The sequence below is a fragment of the Periophthalmus magnuspinnatus genome, chromosome 15 (assembly GCF_009829125.3).
Source record: "Periophthalmus magnuspinnatus isolate fPerMag1 chromosome 15, fPerMag1.2.pri, whole genome shotgun sequence".
NCBI classification, from domain to species: Eukaryota; Metazoa; Chordata; class Actinopteri; order Gobiiformes; family Gobiidae; genus Periophthalmus; species Periophthalmus magnuspinnatus.
The window spans coordinates 19428128-19446613 of NC_047140.1; the positions used below are offsets into that span (position 1 = coordinate 19428128).

Sequence of the window (18486 nt, forward strand, 5' to 3'; positions counted from 1 at the left end):
GTTTTGTATGTCTAATGTCTGGCCTACATCTAAAGAACTGGGTAATTATTAAAATTAGAGCCATGTGGTTTGTAGTGGAGTTCAGACTATGGAAGAGGAAATTGGTCTATTTGTGTTAAATGATACAGTTTAAAAGTGTCTGGTTTAGGCTCATGAAATCAATACTGAAAGCTATTTTTATTGTTTTTCAAAAGCAAATGCCTAATTGCCCAGCCTTATTTTTTTCATCTTTTAAGCAAATTTATTCATCCAAGGAGTAAGATTTTTGTTTTAGGGATTTGATGTCAAACTTACTTCACTAAAATTAAAAGAGAATCAACAAATCTAGAACAAAACTCAATAAGCCAAGTCAAAACTACTACAAGAGTCATATTCTGAATTCAAGTAATTTTAACAGATCTTCAGCTTTTATAACGTACAGTTCAGCATTTCCCTTCAAAGGTTTAAGCGCCAAATAAAAGCATTACAAACATGTATAAACAATGTATATTAGCAGTATTTACAAGAGCAGCCATAACATTCACTTTCTATATTAAAGATTGTAGTGCTGTAAAAAGTTGTATTTTTGTAACACTGGTCAGACCTGAAAGTCAAACATGCGAAGGTGAACCAACGTGCTTCAACCGATTGTCACTAAAGAAAGGTCCCTTTTTTCATCTTAAAAAAAAAAATCATAAAACAATTTGAACTGTAGGGCCACATTAAGAAAAATATATTCAGCTATGACATATTGGAAGCAATACAGAAGCTCAATTCAAGTGGGTTATTTAGAAATGTGCAATACGATTTATTGTTTTACTTAATACTTAACATGTTACTAGTTTAATTTAATTTTTGATTCTATGTCTTGTTCACAAAGAAATGCATTTAGATATATTTTGTATGTTTTGAGTATCTACCTCACCTCAATACTGTATGTTCAAGTTACTGAATAAAAAACAAAAACATCTTAATAGGGATGCACCGATCCAGATTTTTCAGATCTGACACTGATATTTAAACTTTAAGTATCTGCAAGTAACTGCTGAAAAGCTCTGCATGAATAAAAGTTCAAACATTAACAGTTCTGAGCCAACATCACACAATAAATACAGTAAATAGCCCATCAAATTAAAATCCCAAACAGGATCCCAAAGCCAGCAAATTTTTCTGGATTGATGCCAATATTCGACATCACTGTCAGTATCGGTGCATCCCTAACCTTAATTTGATACTTTTAATGCTTACTATTTGGTCTTTTAGTTGACTGGTTCAAAACTAGAGCTTTACCTAGTTAAGAACAAGATCCATGCCAGCTTGTAATAAAAAACAACATGCAGCAGTTTTAGGCCCAAAGTTTTACATTGTTTAATCTACAATTTCTTACATTGTGCCATTGGACGGATTCAGGTAGTTGCAAACGCTGTCTGCAGAAATTAAAGGTGTACTACATAACATTTCTGGTGGAGAGTCCGCCATTTGCTTGTCTCCATGAAGATATTATTGTTTTGCCTGGAAAGTTCCACAGTATGGCATTTAACTCCTCTATCTCCATATAAAGACAAGCACAAGACGCCACCAGGTCATGGCTGGGGAGAAACCGACTCCTCAAAGTAATAAAGGTATTTTTGAGGACTAAAAACACCCCTAATTGAATAAATACTTGTTAGATGAGTTTAATACCGTAGTGTGTAACATTTCAGGCAAAGTAATATCATCTCCATGGCAGAGGACCTTCTACCAGTAAAGTTACAGAGTGGGCCTTTAAGTACCACAAATATGTCTTCACATAGAGGAAAATTCAGTTGTGTAGACAGAACTGTTCAGGTTTAAGAGTTGCACAGCTGTAATAAAAAGGTCCAATGTTGTAGCTTTGTGTGATATAAGTTTGATCACACTTAATCCTTATTACATTGTGCCCTTTGACAAAATTTACCAAAACATTTGCTGGTTGAATGGTCTTTTCTTTACAATTCTGTTCAAGTTTCATGAAGTCTTCAATTAAATGTTCAGGAATGCTCAAGTCCTCCCAGAGGTTAAATATAAAGTTAAAAGATTAGTTAAGCAGCAGAGACTATGAAATAAAATAACATTAAGCATTGTAAAGAACAGTTTTAATGGCTTATATTGTTCCAAAGTTTAATATTTGTCTCTTCTTCGCTCGCTCCATCGGGCATTTGTTCATTTGTTGATCCTCCCAGCAGCGATTTAAATATTAAAATTGTCCCATTTGATCGTACCATTTTGTGAAGCTTCACATTCATAAATGAACTAGTTTTGGTACATTCATTTGTCTCCGATGTGCAGTGAAATGCAGTAGGCTTCATGTAAACAGGCTCTGTCCTCAATGCAGTCTTAATGCTGGCTTTATACTGCAGTAAAATAATCACGGTCACACTTTATTTTAAACCACACTGTATCTATTTCATTAAGTACAATGTCATGCCCTATGCCAACCTGTAATATGTATTTAATATTTTATAGCATTGAATTTAATACTGTATATTTAGGGAATCAGGCTGCTTATTACAGGTTGTAACATAGTGTAACATTGCTGATATAATGCATCAATTGTATTTTAAAATTAAGTATTGCCATAACTGTCTAAATTAATATGACTTGAATCCAGAAGATTAAGGTCCCATATTATGCTAATTAGACTTTTAATCATATTGTTTGCTCAACAGTAACTTAAAATGTGTTTTATTTCACACACTTTTTAATAAACCTGCATGCTACCAGTATTTGGGGAAAGGCCTGAAATATGCATAATATGTGATCATTAATCTTAAATTGAGTAGTTTAATTCATTTATTTATCAGTTGAGATTTAATGAAGTATGCTTATTAGACCTAGATTATTTTACTTTAAACTTATTTCATACTTCCTGTTGAAATGCAAATGTATCAAAACTGTGAGTAAACCCAGAACTAAACCTGGATTAGAATGGGACCAAACCAGGTCTACATCAGGACTAAACTTGTCTGAAATCAATTTACAAGCCCAAATATAATCAATACTAAAAAATTAAGCTTTTTATATCCTGAATTCAAGTACCTCCTGTAGATACTAGTTTTTGCAGTGTAGTTCTCATATCTTGTCTCTGTCCTCCCTCTTGCTCTGCGTCTTGAAAGCCTGTTTATGGAGGTGGGCTTCTATCTCCTCTCTGAACACGAGCATGCCCAGGTGGGGGTGAGAGGCCTCGTTCATAGCTTTGGACTGGATGCACATGCGGTACTGTTCTGGGGTCAGCTCGTCAGCGCACTGTTTCTCGTGCCAAAGGTGAAAGAGACTGGAGACCGGAGCGCGCACCACGATCACGTCACTGCGCAGGTACTTCTTATACAAATGTACGTCCTCCACGCCCCAGCCTTTAACATCCAGGTCAAACCCACCTGCAAAATGTGAGAAACAAGACATTACAACAGAGTATGACACAACCAGAGACACACTAGTGGTATGTCAGCATTACTTGTTGCTGACTAATAGCAGTTTGTTATGGTTCTTCAGTGTAAACTGTAATGTTTTTAAAGGGCCTGTACCTGATTTCAAACGATGAGTCAGGGACACTTCAGTTTTACTTTGAACTGTTATACCCGCCCACTTAGTACTTTGTGCCACTGAAATATTGCACAATGACATAGAAATAATATCATGTGGTTGTTTCGTTATAGTTCTCCATTTTCTGCCTACTACTTCTGTTCTCTTGAAATTGCACCATGTCAGTGAATCAAGTGTCTGGGAAAATGTCCAGGAGTTGGTTTCCCATGATTCTTAATAATAATGTGCTTGATTAAATAAAAAAGGTGAACCTGTCAGTAGCACAGACCCTTTAATTTATTATCAGTATTTTAATGTGCTTCAGTGTGCTTCACTATTAAATATTTACTTTTAAATTGTGATTCTGCACATTATTTAAACAATATAGCAAATAACAATAAAATAAAAGTAATATGAGTTTCTTGTTAAATTCTTGCATTTTATATTTACAGTTTATTCTGAATTTTTATTTGAGAAAAAAGTGCAGAAGAATTTGAATGATGACCAAATGCAAAGTAAAGCAGGAAAACCACATGTTCCTGTCACCGCAGCGTTTAGTCAATGGAGCGGGAATAAAACACTGCAGTCTTCAAGTGTGTTTTTCCAGTGCGGTATTTTAAAGTGCTTTTAAGGTATTTCGGTTTGTGGCTTAGTAATGTGTGTGCTAATCTCATCAGTTAGATCTCACTTTTTATACATGTTCTTTGACGTTTTGTTCAGATTAAGACCAAAACAAGACATCAAGTGACTTCTGATATTTGCAGTTAGTGTGCTACTTTAATTGTCCAAAGACTGAACAGCTAAAACGTACCTATATTTAAGAAATCTGAGCGGTACTGACAGGTCATGCCAAAACCAAAGTCTCTCCAAAAGCCAGCATCTTTTTTATGAATCTATAAAGAAAACATTTAAATAAAAGTTAATCGGCCGTTTGACATAAAGACACAAGAACACCGTTTAATCAGTACTGATGTTCTTACCAGCTGCAGTTCGATGGGTGGAGCCAGCTCCAAGTTTCCATAGACTATGGCAGGATTATACAGGCTAAAAACTACTGGATAAAACACCTTTTTATCTGCACAGATCAAACGACATGACAACATTAAATAAAGCAAAAAGCCCCCTACAAAATACACATAGATACAGGGCTCTCTAGTAATATCGGCATCCTTCATAACAGTTGAAAATACAACTCAGATGATTATAATAGTTTGTGTGACCTTCTTGTTATTTTAATAATTGTTAATTTAATAATTTGAGAAAAAAAGTAAAAAAAAAAAATTAAAATGTTCAAGCTGTATACACTACAGTATACTAGGGATGTCAAAAGTATCCAAAAATCTGATAGTAATCTATACTAAAACTAGTATTGAAACTAGATACTCATTTTAGCAGGTATCAATACTAAAAAACTCACATCCACAGGACAGAAATGTACCTTTCCTGAATCGCTTTAAAATGATCTTGAGCAATATCAGAACAAGTATAAGGCTATTATTTAATGCTGAAAATTACATTCTATTGTCTAAATAAAGTGTTTTTTTTTTCCATCGTAGTATCTGAATCAGTATTGCGTATCGAGTCTATTGCTTAGCATCAAAATCAAGTTTAGTCCCACGACAAGGCTACAGTTTACATGAAATTATCTCATCATTAGCGGTTCTGGTGACTCAACATTCTCCATGAATTAGTGGATGTGGTTACGTGCTCACTGTAAAACTGATTATTATCGGATTATAAAAATGACATTTAAATTGCAAATCTGGTCATGGTCCCTTTGATTACTCAGATTTTGTGGTGTGCATGTCCTTTTGATCATCTAAAATGTTTAGGAATCAGATAATAATCACATTTCTGTGTGCATGTAAACATAGCCACTGCTATGCCGTGGGTTAGCTGTGTTACCAACATTTTAAAGTAATCCTTTTTTTAAAAAAAATTTATTATCATTATTTTTATTTCAAAAACATTTATTCGCATCTTTTACTGATCTTATCTTTTACTGAAACCATTTTAATGGCAAATTTCTCAACTGAGATTTAATCAATACATATTTGATCAGAGGCGCCTATATCATCAGAGGGCACTGTAACTGTAATGGAGGTTTGGACCCACTAGGGGCAGAGTTGAGGCGACAGGTGTTGAGGAAGTCTGCGTTAAAGTGGATGTCGACGTCACAGAAGAACATGAGCACATCTCCTTTGGTCCAGGCGTGAGCCCCAATGTCCAGACCTCTGCCTCGAGAAAACTCCTCCTCCACTGGGATCAGGCTGTAGTTTGAAAAGCCCTCCTCCCTAAACACAAACATTAAACAAATGTAATATCAATGTAATCTATGATATGATGCATCATATATAATAAAAACTAAACTTGATGCTATGAATGTTGATAATAGTCCCATTCATTCAAATGTTTATCTGGGCCCTGGTCACAGCTGCAGGAGTCTGAGCAGTGACACCCAGAACTCTCAAGAGATGAAAGATTTGGAAAAAAAATATCAAAATGTGCTTTTTCTCCGAGCATTGCAGCCACAGAGCCACGCTGCTTGTTACTCGTGTTCTTTAAGTAAATCAAATTGCCGACATGAATAAAAATCACTTGTGAACAGTGAGGGATGGATAAAAATCAATGGAAAAAAGTGTGATATTCTCTTAATTTGAGGAATAGTTGCCTAAAAGTGGGACTAAGGGGACAGATATTGCAGCTTTGAAAATATTACTGTGGCATCTAAGACTGACACATTAAATATAAAAGCTTTAGACTTTTAAGAGAAAGACAAACCGTGACAGTTTTTCCAGAGAGGACCTGACCTCCGCGAGCCCGTCCTGCCCAAAGTAAACCACAGTGAGGTACACTCTCCGGTCCTGCTGGATACACACCTCCCTGAAACACAACAGTTAGAGAGTTTAGAGGCAATAAGTGGACATGGGGCATTTAGTCATGCGTTTATTCATGTTAATGGGACAGTAAAAGAGGTGGGATGAGGTGCAATTTCCCTAAGACAAGAGAAGATACGAGATTTTGACATAATTAATTTAAGTAAACTGTGTGATCAAGTTCACAATATTGCCCTGACCATTTTGTGTTTACTGTATTTAATATTTTTTTGTCATTGTAGTACTGCTTTTTTGAACTACAGCTTCTCAAGAAAAGTAACTCGCTTAGCCCCTTTTATGTCGAATTCAAATGTAAACACATGGAAACTGCGAGTCTTGCGAGATCTTGTGGCATGAGATCTTGTCCCTTTCCTTTATATTCATTTATCATGATGGGACAGCTATTATAGGAGTTGTTTTTTTGTTTTTGTTTTTTTTGTTTTTTACTAGATGGGATGAGACATGACACAAGATAAGAAAAGATTTAGATTTATTTGTTTATTTGTGTTTTCAGAATGATGAAAAATGAGGCCTGTTGCTACAGCGATTAATAATTTATAACTAAATATTATATCTTTTGGATGGAAAACTGTCTGAAGCTGAAACCCATGAATACTTTATATGTTGTGTACTTTATATGTTATGAATGAATCCATTTTGTTACATATTTCCTTTTAAGTGACTATTATTTTATTATAACTCAATGTAAACTATTTTGCGGTAAAACTGAAGACATTTAAACAATATAGAGAGAGAATCAGACTGTTCTCCACTGAGATGACACACCCTGTGGTAATTTGAATGAGCAATACCTTGTTTCATCCCTAATGGACCAACCAAGTGCTTTAATGCCCAAAGCCAGTCTCCATTTCAAAACCAAAAAATAATTAGCAAATCCACAGAGCTATGGAAATCTTATGAAAGAAATGGGAAACATGAGTAACATTTTGGAAATATGGTGTAGCTGCATTTTTGTTGTAAATGTGTTACATTGGGATACAAGTCAAAAGTATGTAAGCCCCATATACATTCATAACTATGCTATATCTTATTATTTTTATCCTTATGAATGATAATAATTCATCAGGTACTGAATTTTGTATTGCAATAATATGGAAACTACTTAACTGTGTGCAGTCTTTTCTCAAAAAACAGGTTTTATCTTTTTGGGGCACAAACCCAACACCAGCACAAAAGGCAATCCCCCAGCAACATGGAACGATGGGTCAAATACAGAGTACACATTTCAACATGAGGACAGTAAAGTGTACTTTAAAGTGTTGTCACAATACTAAAGTACTATTTCGCTACTACTATTTTAAACTTGATTTCGAAGGAATAGAGTAGATAGTACTTCTTTTTATATTGCCGTGTGGCCTTATATCTGTGTAGATATTGGTCCATGGGCGTATACTAGTCTATGTGGTCTTATACTGCTTCTGATTCCGCTCATCCTAAAGCTATTCAGGAAAGGTTAATTTCTGTCCTGCGAATATGACTTATTTAGTATCGATACTTGCTCAAATGAGTTTTGATAAGGGTTTTAGTATCAGATTTTTGATAACCCTCGTACCTTAGCCCAATTAATACATTTTCATCCATGTATATTTTATTTTATTAAAAAGGAATTTGAATCAAGTCTGGACATCAAGAACATGAGAAGCTTGTAATACCAAGTTTTGTCTAAACTGAACTTTGTTGCTTCACTGTCGTTTCTGCCAACAAACATTACTTTTACTGTTGGTTAATAGACTAGATGTTAAAATAAACATGCTGTAACAGTATCTCCTAAAGTGACTCACCTGAAGTTGTTTAAAAACTGTGTGAACGTCTCGACTCGTCCTGACAGAGGTACGATAATATTTATGATGATTCCCGAAGTGTCGACAGATGTGCTCCTCACTTTCATCAAAGGACCGAACGGACGAAACAAGGTCACGTGACGAAAACTATTTGAATCTTCTTTGGCGAAAAACAGTTCATACAAACTGCCCTTGTCCCGCTCCGTCCGATAAAGCCCTGAGACAGAGAGGGAGAGGGGTCATGTGATCTGATGAAATGGAAAATAAACTTGAAAATAAAAAAAGACTTGGGGAATATATAATCTACAAGGCAATATTGAAATTGTTGCTTTAAAAATATGCAACATTTGAATACTGAATATACTATATAAAAAGAAAAGAAATCCAAAAGAGCTGATTTAGAGTATAAAATGATAGTTCTCAATTTTTCTGGTTTCACATTTGTGTAATGCAAGATGCTAAGCTAATTTCAGCACATTTCTGATGGATTGCACAAATATGAAAAGATTTATCAGCTGATATATACAAAAAATATGACACATTTTCATCAGTTGATAGAGACAGTTCATACTAGTCCCTTCATGAAACAATTCTACAAGAAATTGACCTTATTCTGGAGCTTAATGTAAAACGTTTGGTGCTGGAATTACTATAGTGTAGATAACTTTTAAAAATGACTACAATGTTTATACGGAAAAACGAATCCCAAAGAATAAATCCCAATTTTTTTTAAAGTCATTTTGAATTAGCAAACAGTAATATATTTTTTCTAGAGTAAATTAAATGTAAAATTATCCTGTCTCCATGGAGTTTTATTATGTATAAAATCTGCTAAGCCTGAAGTTTAGAGCTCTGAAATGCATGAAATTCTTTTATTAGTTTAGCTTTTAATATTTTAGTACTCATGGGTGTGTTTAAATGTGCACAAAACTGAAACTTCACAATACTGTCTGAAATTTTTCATACTTTAAAACTCTGTACATAAAACGTGAAGTAGTAATAGTTGGTCATTCGGTTGAACAGGGGCAAGAATATTCAACACTTCAAATCACTTGTGCCACAATTGCTGGGTTTCAGATTACATCACAACATCCTATAGGCCAATATTATTTAATACAGATGAGGGGCAGCTAAAATGAATGTTTTTAAAATACAGATCTTTGTTGTAATATAGTGAGTTTTTGAGTCTAGTCACTGATAAAAATGATCAAGTTCTTTGAGGCAATCATTGGGTGTAATGTAATGTACTACCTTCAGTAAAATGTGCCTCTGTGTACAGCTGCCTCTGCATGGCCCCTTCCTCCTCTGCCCCATCCTCTTCATCAGGGTTATTGATGATGTCCAGTGCGGCCTCGATCACCTCCACCAACTCGTCCCTGCGGTCCTTCCTCACGGGTTTCTCCTCTGGGTGCCGTGTTAACCCCATCTCCAACTGGTAAACCTTAGACGATGTAAAGCTCTCAAATGGGACCAATGCATATTCACTGGCCAGTCTGGCACCTGTGTTAACTTCAGCTTTGTCAATTTGAGAGTGTAAGTATTCTAAAAGATCACTAGGTTCTTGGTCTTTAGTTTCGGTTAACCCTTGCACCACAGGAGCCTCCTTTTTATCCTGTAACATTTTTAACTTTTCACTCATTTCTTGCAGTTCTTGCTTGAGCTGTGCAATTTGTCGTTTTAAGCTTGCAGCGCGGTTCAGATGACGTTCCTCTTGTTCCTGGAGTAATGCCTGATAGTATTCCCGTCCATACTGGTCCACTCCGGGAGCAGACAGGTTGAGGTCTGTCGGAGGGGTGCATTCGAGCAGATAGGCAAATAGGAGGAGAACCAGGAGCAGGCAGAGGCCCAAGAAAAGCCACCGGACGCGGCCGTGGAGCTGCAACCCGCGCCTGGGCATAGCTACGGCGGCTAAGGCTCACCAGTCTGCATGGTCCTCCAATTACTTCTCATAGACAGTCACATCACTACAAACATGCTCCCAATGCAATTAGGAACAGAGTCTCAGCCATTTATCCATATTCATTTAAGAGTTATCCATGAGTATGTCTATTGCTTTGGTGAAGAAAGAGCATCCTGTGTCTTTTGAAATGTGTCCGAGAAAAATCCATGCAGTGGTCACCTGATGACAAAAAATATTGTTAATAACTAAATCTTATGTGAACGTTTAATGCTGCAATAATAACCTCTACAAACATGTTCTGAAATTCATGGGATTCTTGTATTAGTTTATCAGTCCATATTTCAGTCTTCTCTCACATCTTAATGCTGCTGTAATATTTTAAAACACACACAACACACACTGTTTAAACATATATTGCAAATATAATCACAACAACTGAGAACTAAGAAAACAACTTCTATGTTATAACAAAAGAAAAATTCAACTCTGTCAACTGGACAGAAGTTTTAGAATGAAGACGTTTCACCGCTCATTCAAGCGACTTCAGTTCTGGTCAGATTGCTGCTGGACATGGCCTTGTATCTATTTGAAGGTAGGAGCTAACTGCACAGAAACACACCTATTTGTTTACAGTTTTTGTTTTTAGCTAGGTCTATTGAACTAGACTAAGTGCAAACTGTGCTTGAGGCATATTTTTCCATAATTTACTGCAGATATTAGTGCTGTGGATTCGAAAATCAAGTTCACACGGGAAGAGATCAAGGAGAAGAAACTGGCCTTCTTAGATTGTGCAGTAACTCTAGGAGTTACTGGCGACTCCAGGTAGAAGTCTTCGGGATGCTCACACACAGCAACCAATACCTGCTTTTCGATTCACACCATCCACAGTAGCACAAACTCAGAGTTATTCGAACATTACAACACAGGGCTTAAGTGGTTCCTAAAAGCACAGAGGGAAAAGTGAAAGAACTGTTGGCGGATGTACAACATGGGCCTTCAATAGATCTAACGAAGAATCTGAACCTAGGAGAAAAGGTGTAACTATTCCCTCCACAGCTGGTGTGTCTGAAAAGCTTCAGAGAATTTTCAGACAGCATAAATCACGGTCTATTTCAAACCTACAAACACTTTAAGACAAAAACTGATTCACCCAAAGAAACAGTGCAATGTGGTCTACTCCATTCAATGTAGTGAAGACTGCAGTGAGAGTTATATTGGAGAAATAAACAGTCACTCCTTAAGATAATGTACCAACACTGTCGCGACAGCAGCTCAGGGCCCCAGTCTTCTGTACAGATGTTAGCCAAAGAAAATAAATAGTTTGAGAGGAGAGTTAAAAAGGGAATTTTTGTGAGGAAAGACAATCCATCTTTTGAATTTATCTCCTATATATAACTCCATCCTCAGACCTAAATCAAAACAAGGAAAACAACAGTGATAGCCATTAGGTGTGAGAGCACCCATTAGGAGCCTGAACGATTATGCAAAATATGACTCAAGCACAGCTCACACTTAGTGTAGTTCAATAGACCTAGCTAACAAACAAATAGGTGTGTTAGTTCCTGTGTAGTTAGCTCCTCCCTTCAGATATAAGGGACTGTCCAAGAGCAATCTGACCAGAACTGAAGAAGTCGCTTGGATGAGCGGTGAAACATCTTCACTCTAAAACTTTTGTCCAGTTGACAGAATTGAATTTTTCTTTTATTGTTGATCATACCTGGATGACTGAGAGATTACATAACTTCCATGTTAAGTAATGAGAAACCTCAAATAACAGAGGACCATAACATTATTGTCGTACATTTATTTAGTCATTTTACATCATGGATATTCAGATACCTATAATTTAGCAAAATAAGGTACATCCGTATTAAAAAGTTAATAATATAATCTCTGCTTGTTGCATAATCAAATAAGATAAAAATGACCTGGGCTTAAATCACAACAGCCACCTCCAAAATAAACAATAGAAAGTTAACTTCATTAAAAGTAATGTAGCGAATTGTTTGCACTTAAATTAAACAATTAATGAGTTACACCAATTAGATTAAAAGGACAGTCAGAAATTAGATACAGTTAAAGGGTCCTCCTGTTAGCACTGAAGCTAAAACTACAGTAACATTTTAGGGCTAAACATCCTGTTAAAATGATTGCCTTCAAAATAAAAGCACTATTATTTTCAGTTTCATAGGGTTTCAGTCGTGACACAATATCAAGGACTAACTCACTATGGGTCTAATACCAAAAAACTACAGTCAATATCATATCTCATTTTATAGACTTGAACAGGCTAAATGTAATTGAGCACAAAAATGAGTCAGGTATTCACCCACAAAGTCAGCGGTTTGAATGTTGAGTTCATACTGTTGTTTTGTCATTGAGCAAGACACATCGCATGTATTTCCCATTGCAGTAACATTATATGGTTTGTCGCAACAGGAAGGGCATCTGTCTTAAAACCTGTCAAATGACCAAGAAGCTGTTTTCCCTAAACTTAAAGGTGCACTATGTAACTTTTCTATTTTCTATCTCCATAGAGATTTTATTCCTTTTCTTACAGTATGCTATTAATCTATCTTCAAATATTTTGTATCAATAAATATAGATGCATATTGTGTAATTTGTATGTGTATAATGTCATGTGTATAATTCCATATTGTGGAACATTCCAGGTAAAGCAATATCTCCTCGAACACAAGCACGTGGCAGCCCCTCCACCGTAGTTCAGATTAGCACAACAAATATCTATGTAAATTGTGAAGACACATTTGGCTGTGGCATTTAAACTTAAATGTATTATGCTTTATTATTAATCGTAGTTAATGAGATCTTGTCTGTATTGAGCCCTTTAAACCACTTTAAAGGTGACATTTTCACAGCACTTTTAAAGGTCAGCTCTCACGTCGCGCAGAGGAGGTATTTCAGCTTGTGTCAGCTGGGCTCTGTGTAAATCAGAGGCAAAGGTGTAATTAAAACCAGTAGGGATCCAGGAGCTGTGAGCAGGCATTTATGACCTAAAGGTAAACATATTTAAACAACTACTGAAGAGGAACAAACCGGAAAAGTGCTGATGAAGTAGCAGGTATGTTTGTGGTGCAAATGTTTTCTAGTGGGGTGGCACAGTATCTTTCAAAACTTGGCTAGGTGTGCAATTATCAAATCACAAAGACTGTAGTTATTTAGGTAATAAAATGTCCCCTGTAACCAACAACACATCATGTCTTTTGATAAAAAAAAAAAAAAAAAAAAAAAAAAGCATTTTAGTATTCACCTACAAACATGTTTTGAATGCATGGGATTCTTGTATTAGTTATCACTTCAACTCTTCTCTCGAATGTTAAGATCCTGGAGTTGTTTACAATGAGCACTTTTAACAGAAACTTTGTAAACATATTGCAAATTGAATCTCAATAACAATACTTGTCATAAAAAATTCAATTAGTCTTTTTTTATATGTCCCTATTTTCTAATGTGGCTTGTTTTTGGACCCTGCAAGTAGGTTAAGAAGTTTTTTAATATTTATGTCTTTTTCAAGATTAAAGTGTGAGTGTAATAACCACAATCATTTGAACATTTTTTAATGTTATGACAGCACTTCAAGACTTGTTCTCTATTTGTAAGTCCATCTCACACTTGAGTGACAACAGCTGTAGCTACATTTGAAAAGGTCATTACTCTGCAGAACATCATGCTCATAAAATATTCAGAATAAATATTGAATTTTGCCTCTCATTCAAGAGACTATCAATTCAGATAGCAACCTTTTGAAACTCTTGAATAGCCTAGGGATTACACCAACATTCCCATAAAATAAAATGTATGAGGGCACTGAGCATCCTTATTACAAGATCTGTGTAGGCTTTTAAGTATTGCTCTGACACCGTAAGAACTACTTAATTGTAATTGTACCATTCAAAGTTTTGAGTAGGCTATGTAAACTTATCATTAGCAAATCAGTTTTAACTATTACGTGTAGGATTATAACTTTAAAACTGAAAAATGACAGCCAAACACTACAGAGGTTTCACCAAATAGATTGTTTGTTCAAATATCACGCCTATTTGATTGCTAAATCGTTTCTAGACTTTGCAACGTGCAAACAAACTAAACTAACAGCATAGATGCATTTTATGGGTGTGTGACCGTTCCACAAAAGTAATTTATAGAGCATTTATAACACACTAAATATTGTATTCGGTTTCATTTTAAGAAACTCACTTCCCTGAAATATCTTAAATTAGCGGTTACCTTTTATACTGAAACTAGTCTCGGGAATTAATGGAGATTTGAGGCTAACTTAGCACCACCCTCCGCAGCACCGCTAGATTTCATCCTTTTATCGTCTACTAAAGATGCTACATAAATGTTTGTACGATTTTAGATATGCTACTCACTTGTTTTGTTCGGTCTCCATCCAGGCACGTGGTAAAAATAAAAGATTTAGGTGTAAAATCCCTCAGTGACGACCGGACAGTGAAACAAATGATGCCACGGAGCAGTGAAAAGAGTGGGTCTAGTCCACTTCCGCTAAACGGCGTCCAATGAGAGCGTTGCTATGGTAATGACGTCGCCGAGCACGTTGTTACGCCTCTGTAATTTATCTGTAGTAAGCCATTAATCATGTTTGTGCTGTACTGTGTGAAAGATTTGGAAAGGATGTATCAGAATGTACAAACTGTAAAGTACATTTATAATGACATGCTTTACACATTCATTAAATTTATAAGAGAAAAGCATTCTTTAATGCTCGTTAATAAAACACACAATGTGCGTCAATAAACCGCACACACCCTGGATTAATGATCAAAGAGAACCAGTAAAACTACCAGATCTCTAAATCTTATCTAACATGTCAGGACTAACATAAACATTTTGAACAGGTTTGGTCATAGGCTTATTCATGGGTTTTGCTTCCTGTTATGGCCGAAGTGACAGTTTGAGGACTTCACCATTCAAAATATATAGTATTTGTTTTAAATTCTTAATTGCTATGGCAACAGGCAGTCATTTTAGTCATTCTGAAACTAAGTGTAGGCCCAAGGTGTTAAAATAGCCACTTGCAAAAGTAGAAGTAATTCATAAATAGGGTAACCTAGGGTAAGCTAAAATAGAAAGCATATAGAAAAACACTACTACTTTGCTACTTTAGTGACCATCACTTTAGATTGGTTGACTCTATTGTTAGACTGCTCACATCTTCATGCAGGGACACAGTTCAAGAGGAGCTGTCTTTGCAATTTGTGGTATGGCTTATCTCAATACATGTGACAAAAATAACAGACATCCAGTTTGTTTTTTCCAAAATCACAAATCATCATTCAAATTCTAAATGGTCTCAATGGTATTTTCACATTTGCACAATCTTCATATCAAAATTGGGACTGAACTGAGAATGAACTGGGACTCAACCTGGAACTAAACCCAGCCTACAACAGGACCCAAACAAATCGACATTAGAACTTAAACTGCCCAAACCAGAACAACTGTGAATGCACTCTTAATCACCAAAGAAACAAGGGCCTATGGGCACTGGGCATATGATGGCAGAGAGCTAACAGTGACTTTGATGAGTGGCAAATAAAACACAAGTGCACTTTTTACCTGAAAGTGTGGCTAATCAATCTATAGTGGCATTACTAGTAAAAATGTTGGTACAGACCCAACAGTCACTTTAGACTGATGAAAAGCTGTATTATACAATAAAAATGCCATATTATGAAGGTTGACTATCCAGTCTCTGCTAGTGCCTGTGTCTTTGGGCAAGGTGTAAATGTAAGGTGTGATTGGTGGGGACTGGAGAGGTCGATGGCACAGAATAACAGCCACATTTCTGCCAGAGGGCAACTATGGTCACATATCTTAACACCTTTTTATTGAGAGGGAAAATAATAAAGGGCCTATGTAAACCTTTATGACATTTAATACATGCAAAATCAAGTCCTAATTTATCTTCTGCATGTTTGCACTTATCATTGGTGCTGAATAAACATGGTACAGAAAAGCACTGTATGTTTTCTCTTTTGTACTGATAAAGGAAAATACAAGACAATAATTTTACTGTTTATTTAATAACTGTAACATAACCAAATATTCTCAACATAACAATGATACACACAGTAGTTTACATGACCTGACTTTTTACACAAAGTTTGCCAAGTACAGACAATGGATCTACATTACGCCTCTTGACTTTACAATGGACTCACTTGTTGATATTGTCACATAAAAAAGAGCTAGATTGACCAGTACGGATGGTTTCTGAACATGTTTATCTTTGGCAAAAACTGTTGCGAGGTGGGATCACAAATATGACATCAGCAACACAGTATAAACTTTAATTTTTTTTTCAAACTTAGGCGACGGTAAAGACGTCCCTTATGTATTATTCCTGGGCTGGACAAGGTCTTCATTCAGGGACATGTATTTATCATGGTTGGCTATTGTCGAAGCAGCACAGGCACTTTGAAAGACGCGGACATACAATCTGGTACAATATCATGCATGATACAGCTCAGCCGTCTTTGAGGTAATACTGAAAGTGCATATGACAGGTTAGACTATTCATTTTGCTAATAGTTATCATAATTACATTAATTTTTGTGTGGAAATCTTGCCTTTTTTCCTGGTTTGACTATCTGGGTAAAGTTTATCATTACCTGGTTGAACATTGGTTAGCATGTGTGAAATAATTAGAGGTTATTATGTTACCTAGCAACCATTCAGTAAACACGGGCCAAAACATGTTTAATTTACAGGCTGGTTATGATTTGACAAATAGAAATATATCACAGTGCCTTAATTTTCTTTTTTAACAACAGGTTTTAAATTGTCAGAAAAATGTCTTGTGAGTAAATTGTTTGTGCATTTTGGATGGAAGAGTATTTATGACATAGATAAGAGGGGTTCCTTTTTACGCTACTCTCTGTAATTTTTAACTTTTATTTTACAACATTTCTTCACAAACCGGCACTTGACTGATGTAAAACTATGATGAATATTTACCACAGGTACTATCCCACCATACAAAGTAACAATTAGAAAAACATGAAAACCTGTCATATGCACCTGACTTTAACATAGTGAAAAAAGCTTGGTCTATGTCCATGAACCAACGTTTTGCAGCAAAACAGATCCCAGTTTTAAAATACCCGTGCAACAGAAATGAAGGGAACCAACTTTAGCTTCATCAGATTGTAATATATATTTACAGTCTTATAGAAATATACACATCTAGTACTGATTAGTCACTTGATTTGTCTGGTTGCCTTTAGCTATCGCACGTCTCCACAGGTTTTGGGGGTGAGGGCAAAGCCATCCAGTTTGCATATACACTATCATTGGCATATCTTGTAAAGAGCGGATTAGAGGCATCGTGTCTGCTGAGCGGCACCGGGCTCTTCTCGGGCCAGTTGGGGTAAGACATGCCTAAAAACGAGAACATATCATTTTTCGGCGCTCAGTAACAGATAAACAGCGTGCACACAGCAAGGCTTTTCAACTCAACTCTGACAGGAGAAAGAGGATGTTGCAGAAAATATTAAAATAAATAAAGCTTTGGCAGTGTCTATTTTGTGTTATTATTATGTGATTCATTTAATATTCTTTTTTCAAGCAAATTAGTAAAACATGAACTTATCTTAGTTTGATTATTTGAAAAAGGGACCTATTGTTGGGACCCAGGTGTTCACTAGCTTTACAGTATTATTGTAAATATCTCTATGCTTTTGAGTAAGAGTTAACCCATTATAGTAAAGCATTTTGTAAGTACTGTAAGAAAGTTTATTTAGACAGCACTTTTCACAGGCCATAGTCACAAAATGCTTCACAGCAATGTACTCTGTGAAGAGTATATTTGTGCATAATATTTTTCTAATATAATAATAACTGACAGATTGTCTATATAACAATCATAGCTTGAGCTGTTGGTGTTATTGGCAACCATTTTTAGCAATGCATAAGACAGAAATAGGTCTATATATAAAGAAAAAAGTAACATAAAATGTATTTTAACCAGTGCTTCATAGATTTTGTTTTGAAATTGTACATTTATCTTAAAATTACCTACTTGTGAGCATTGTAAACGTGTTTGCAATCATGGATCTAATAATGACTTATTTAGCTAAAATGCAAATCATTTCTATTCATGGGTTTCAGCTTCCTGTTATATGCAACATTTTGAGGACTTTTTTTTGTTATATGATATATTCAAAAGATATAACACTAAGTTGTATTAATTGTTTATCACTATGCCGTTCTGAAACCCATGGATACTTGAGATGTTATTCAAGAGTCGTGCTCAAAAGCCTTACTGTTTTTCTGTTGAGTTTTCTAGATTAAAGCTTTTATAGAAAAGACAGTTTAGACTCAGACCACAGTGAGTGATTGGTTC

General features: G+C 35.7%; 2 protein-coding genes across 2 annotated transcripts in view; both read right to left on the reverse strand.

The window, feature by feature from the left end:
- Positions 1 to 45: 45 nt before the first annotated feature.
- On the reverse strand, positions 46 to 14607 carry csgalnact2 (chondroitin sulfate N-acetylgalactosaminyltransferase 2). Its single transcript, XM_033979991.2, has 9 exons — positions 14492 to 14607; positions 9449 to 10316; positions 8198 to 8414; positions 6301 to 6402; positions 5635 to 5813; positions 4500 to 4594; positions 4331 to 4412; positions 3037 to 3374; positions 46 to 2351 (listed from the first exon to the last, which is right to left on the reverse strand). The coding sequence occupies exons 2-8, from the start codon at positions 10092 to 10094 to the stop codon at positions 3070 to 3072; spliced, it is 1626 nt and encodes a 541-aa protein (XP_033835882.1). The 5' UTR covers positions 10095 to 10316; positions 14492 to 14607; the 3' UTR covers positions 46 to 2351; positions 3037 to 3069.
- Positions 14608 to 16157: 1550 nt separating this feature from the next.
- ret (ret proto-oncogene receptor tyrosine kinase) overlaps positions 16158 to 18486 on the reverse strand; it is a 40620-nt gene continuing 38291 nt past the window's right edge. The window contains exon 20 of the mRNA XM_033979875.2: positions 16158 to 17522. Coding sequence (XP_033835766.1) covers positions 17365 to 17522 — 158 coding nt within the window. The 3' untranslated portion in view covers positions 16158 to 17364. The remainder of the gene's footprint in view (positions 17523 to 18486) is intronic.

Coding starts and splice junctions, on each gene's coding strand:
- csgalnact2 (XM_033979991.2), bottom strand. CDS start 10,094: ATGCCCAGGCGCGGGTTGCAGCTCCACGGCCGCGTCCGGTGGCTTTTC. Junction 8,415..9,448: donor AGAGGCACATTTTACTGAAG/GTAGTACATTAC, acceptor TCTCTGTCTCAG/GGCTTTATCGGACGGAGCGG. Junction 6,403..8,197: donor CAGTTTTTAAACAACTTCAG/GTGAGTCACTTT, acceptor GTTGTGTTTCAG/GGAGGTGTGTATCCAGCAGG.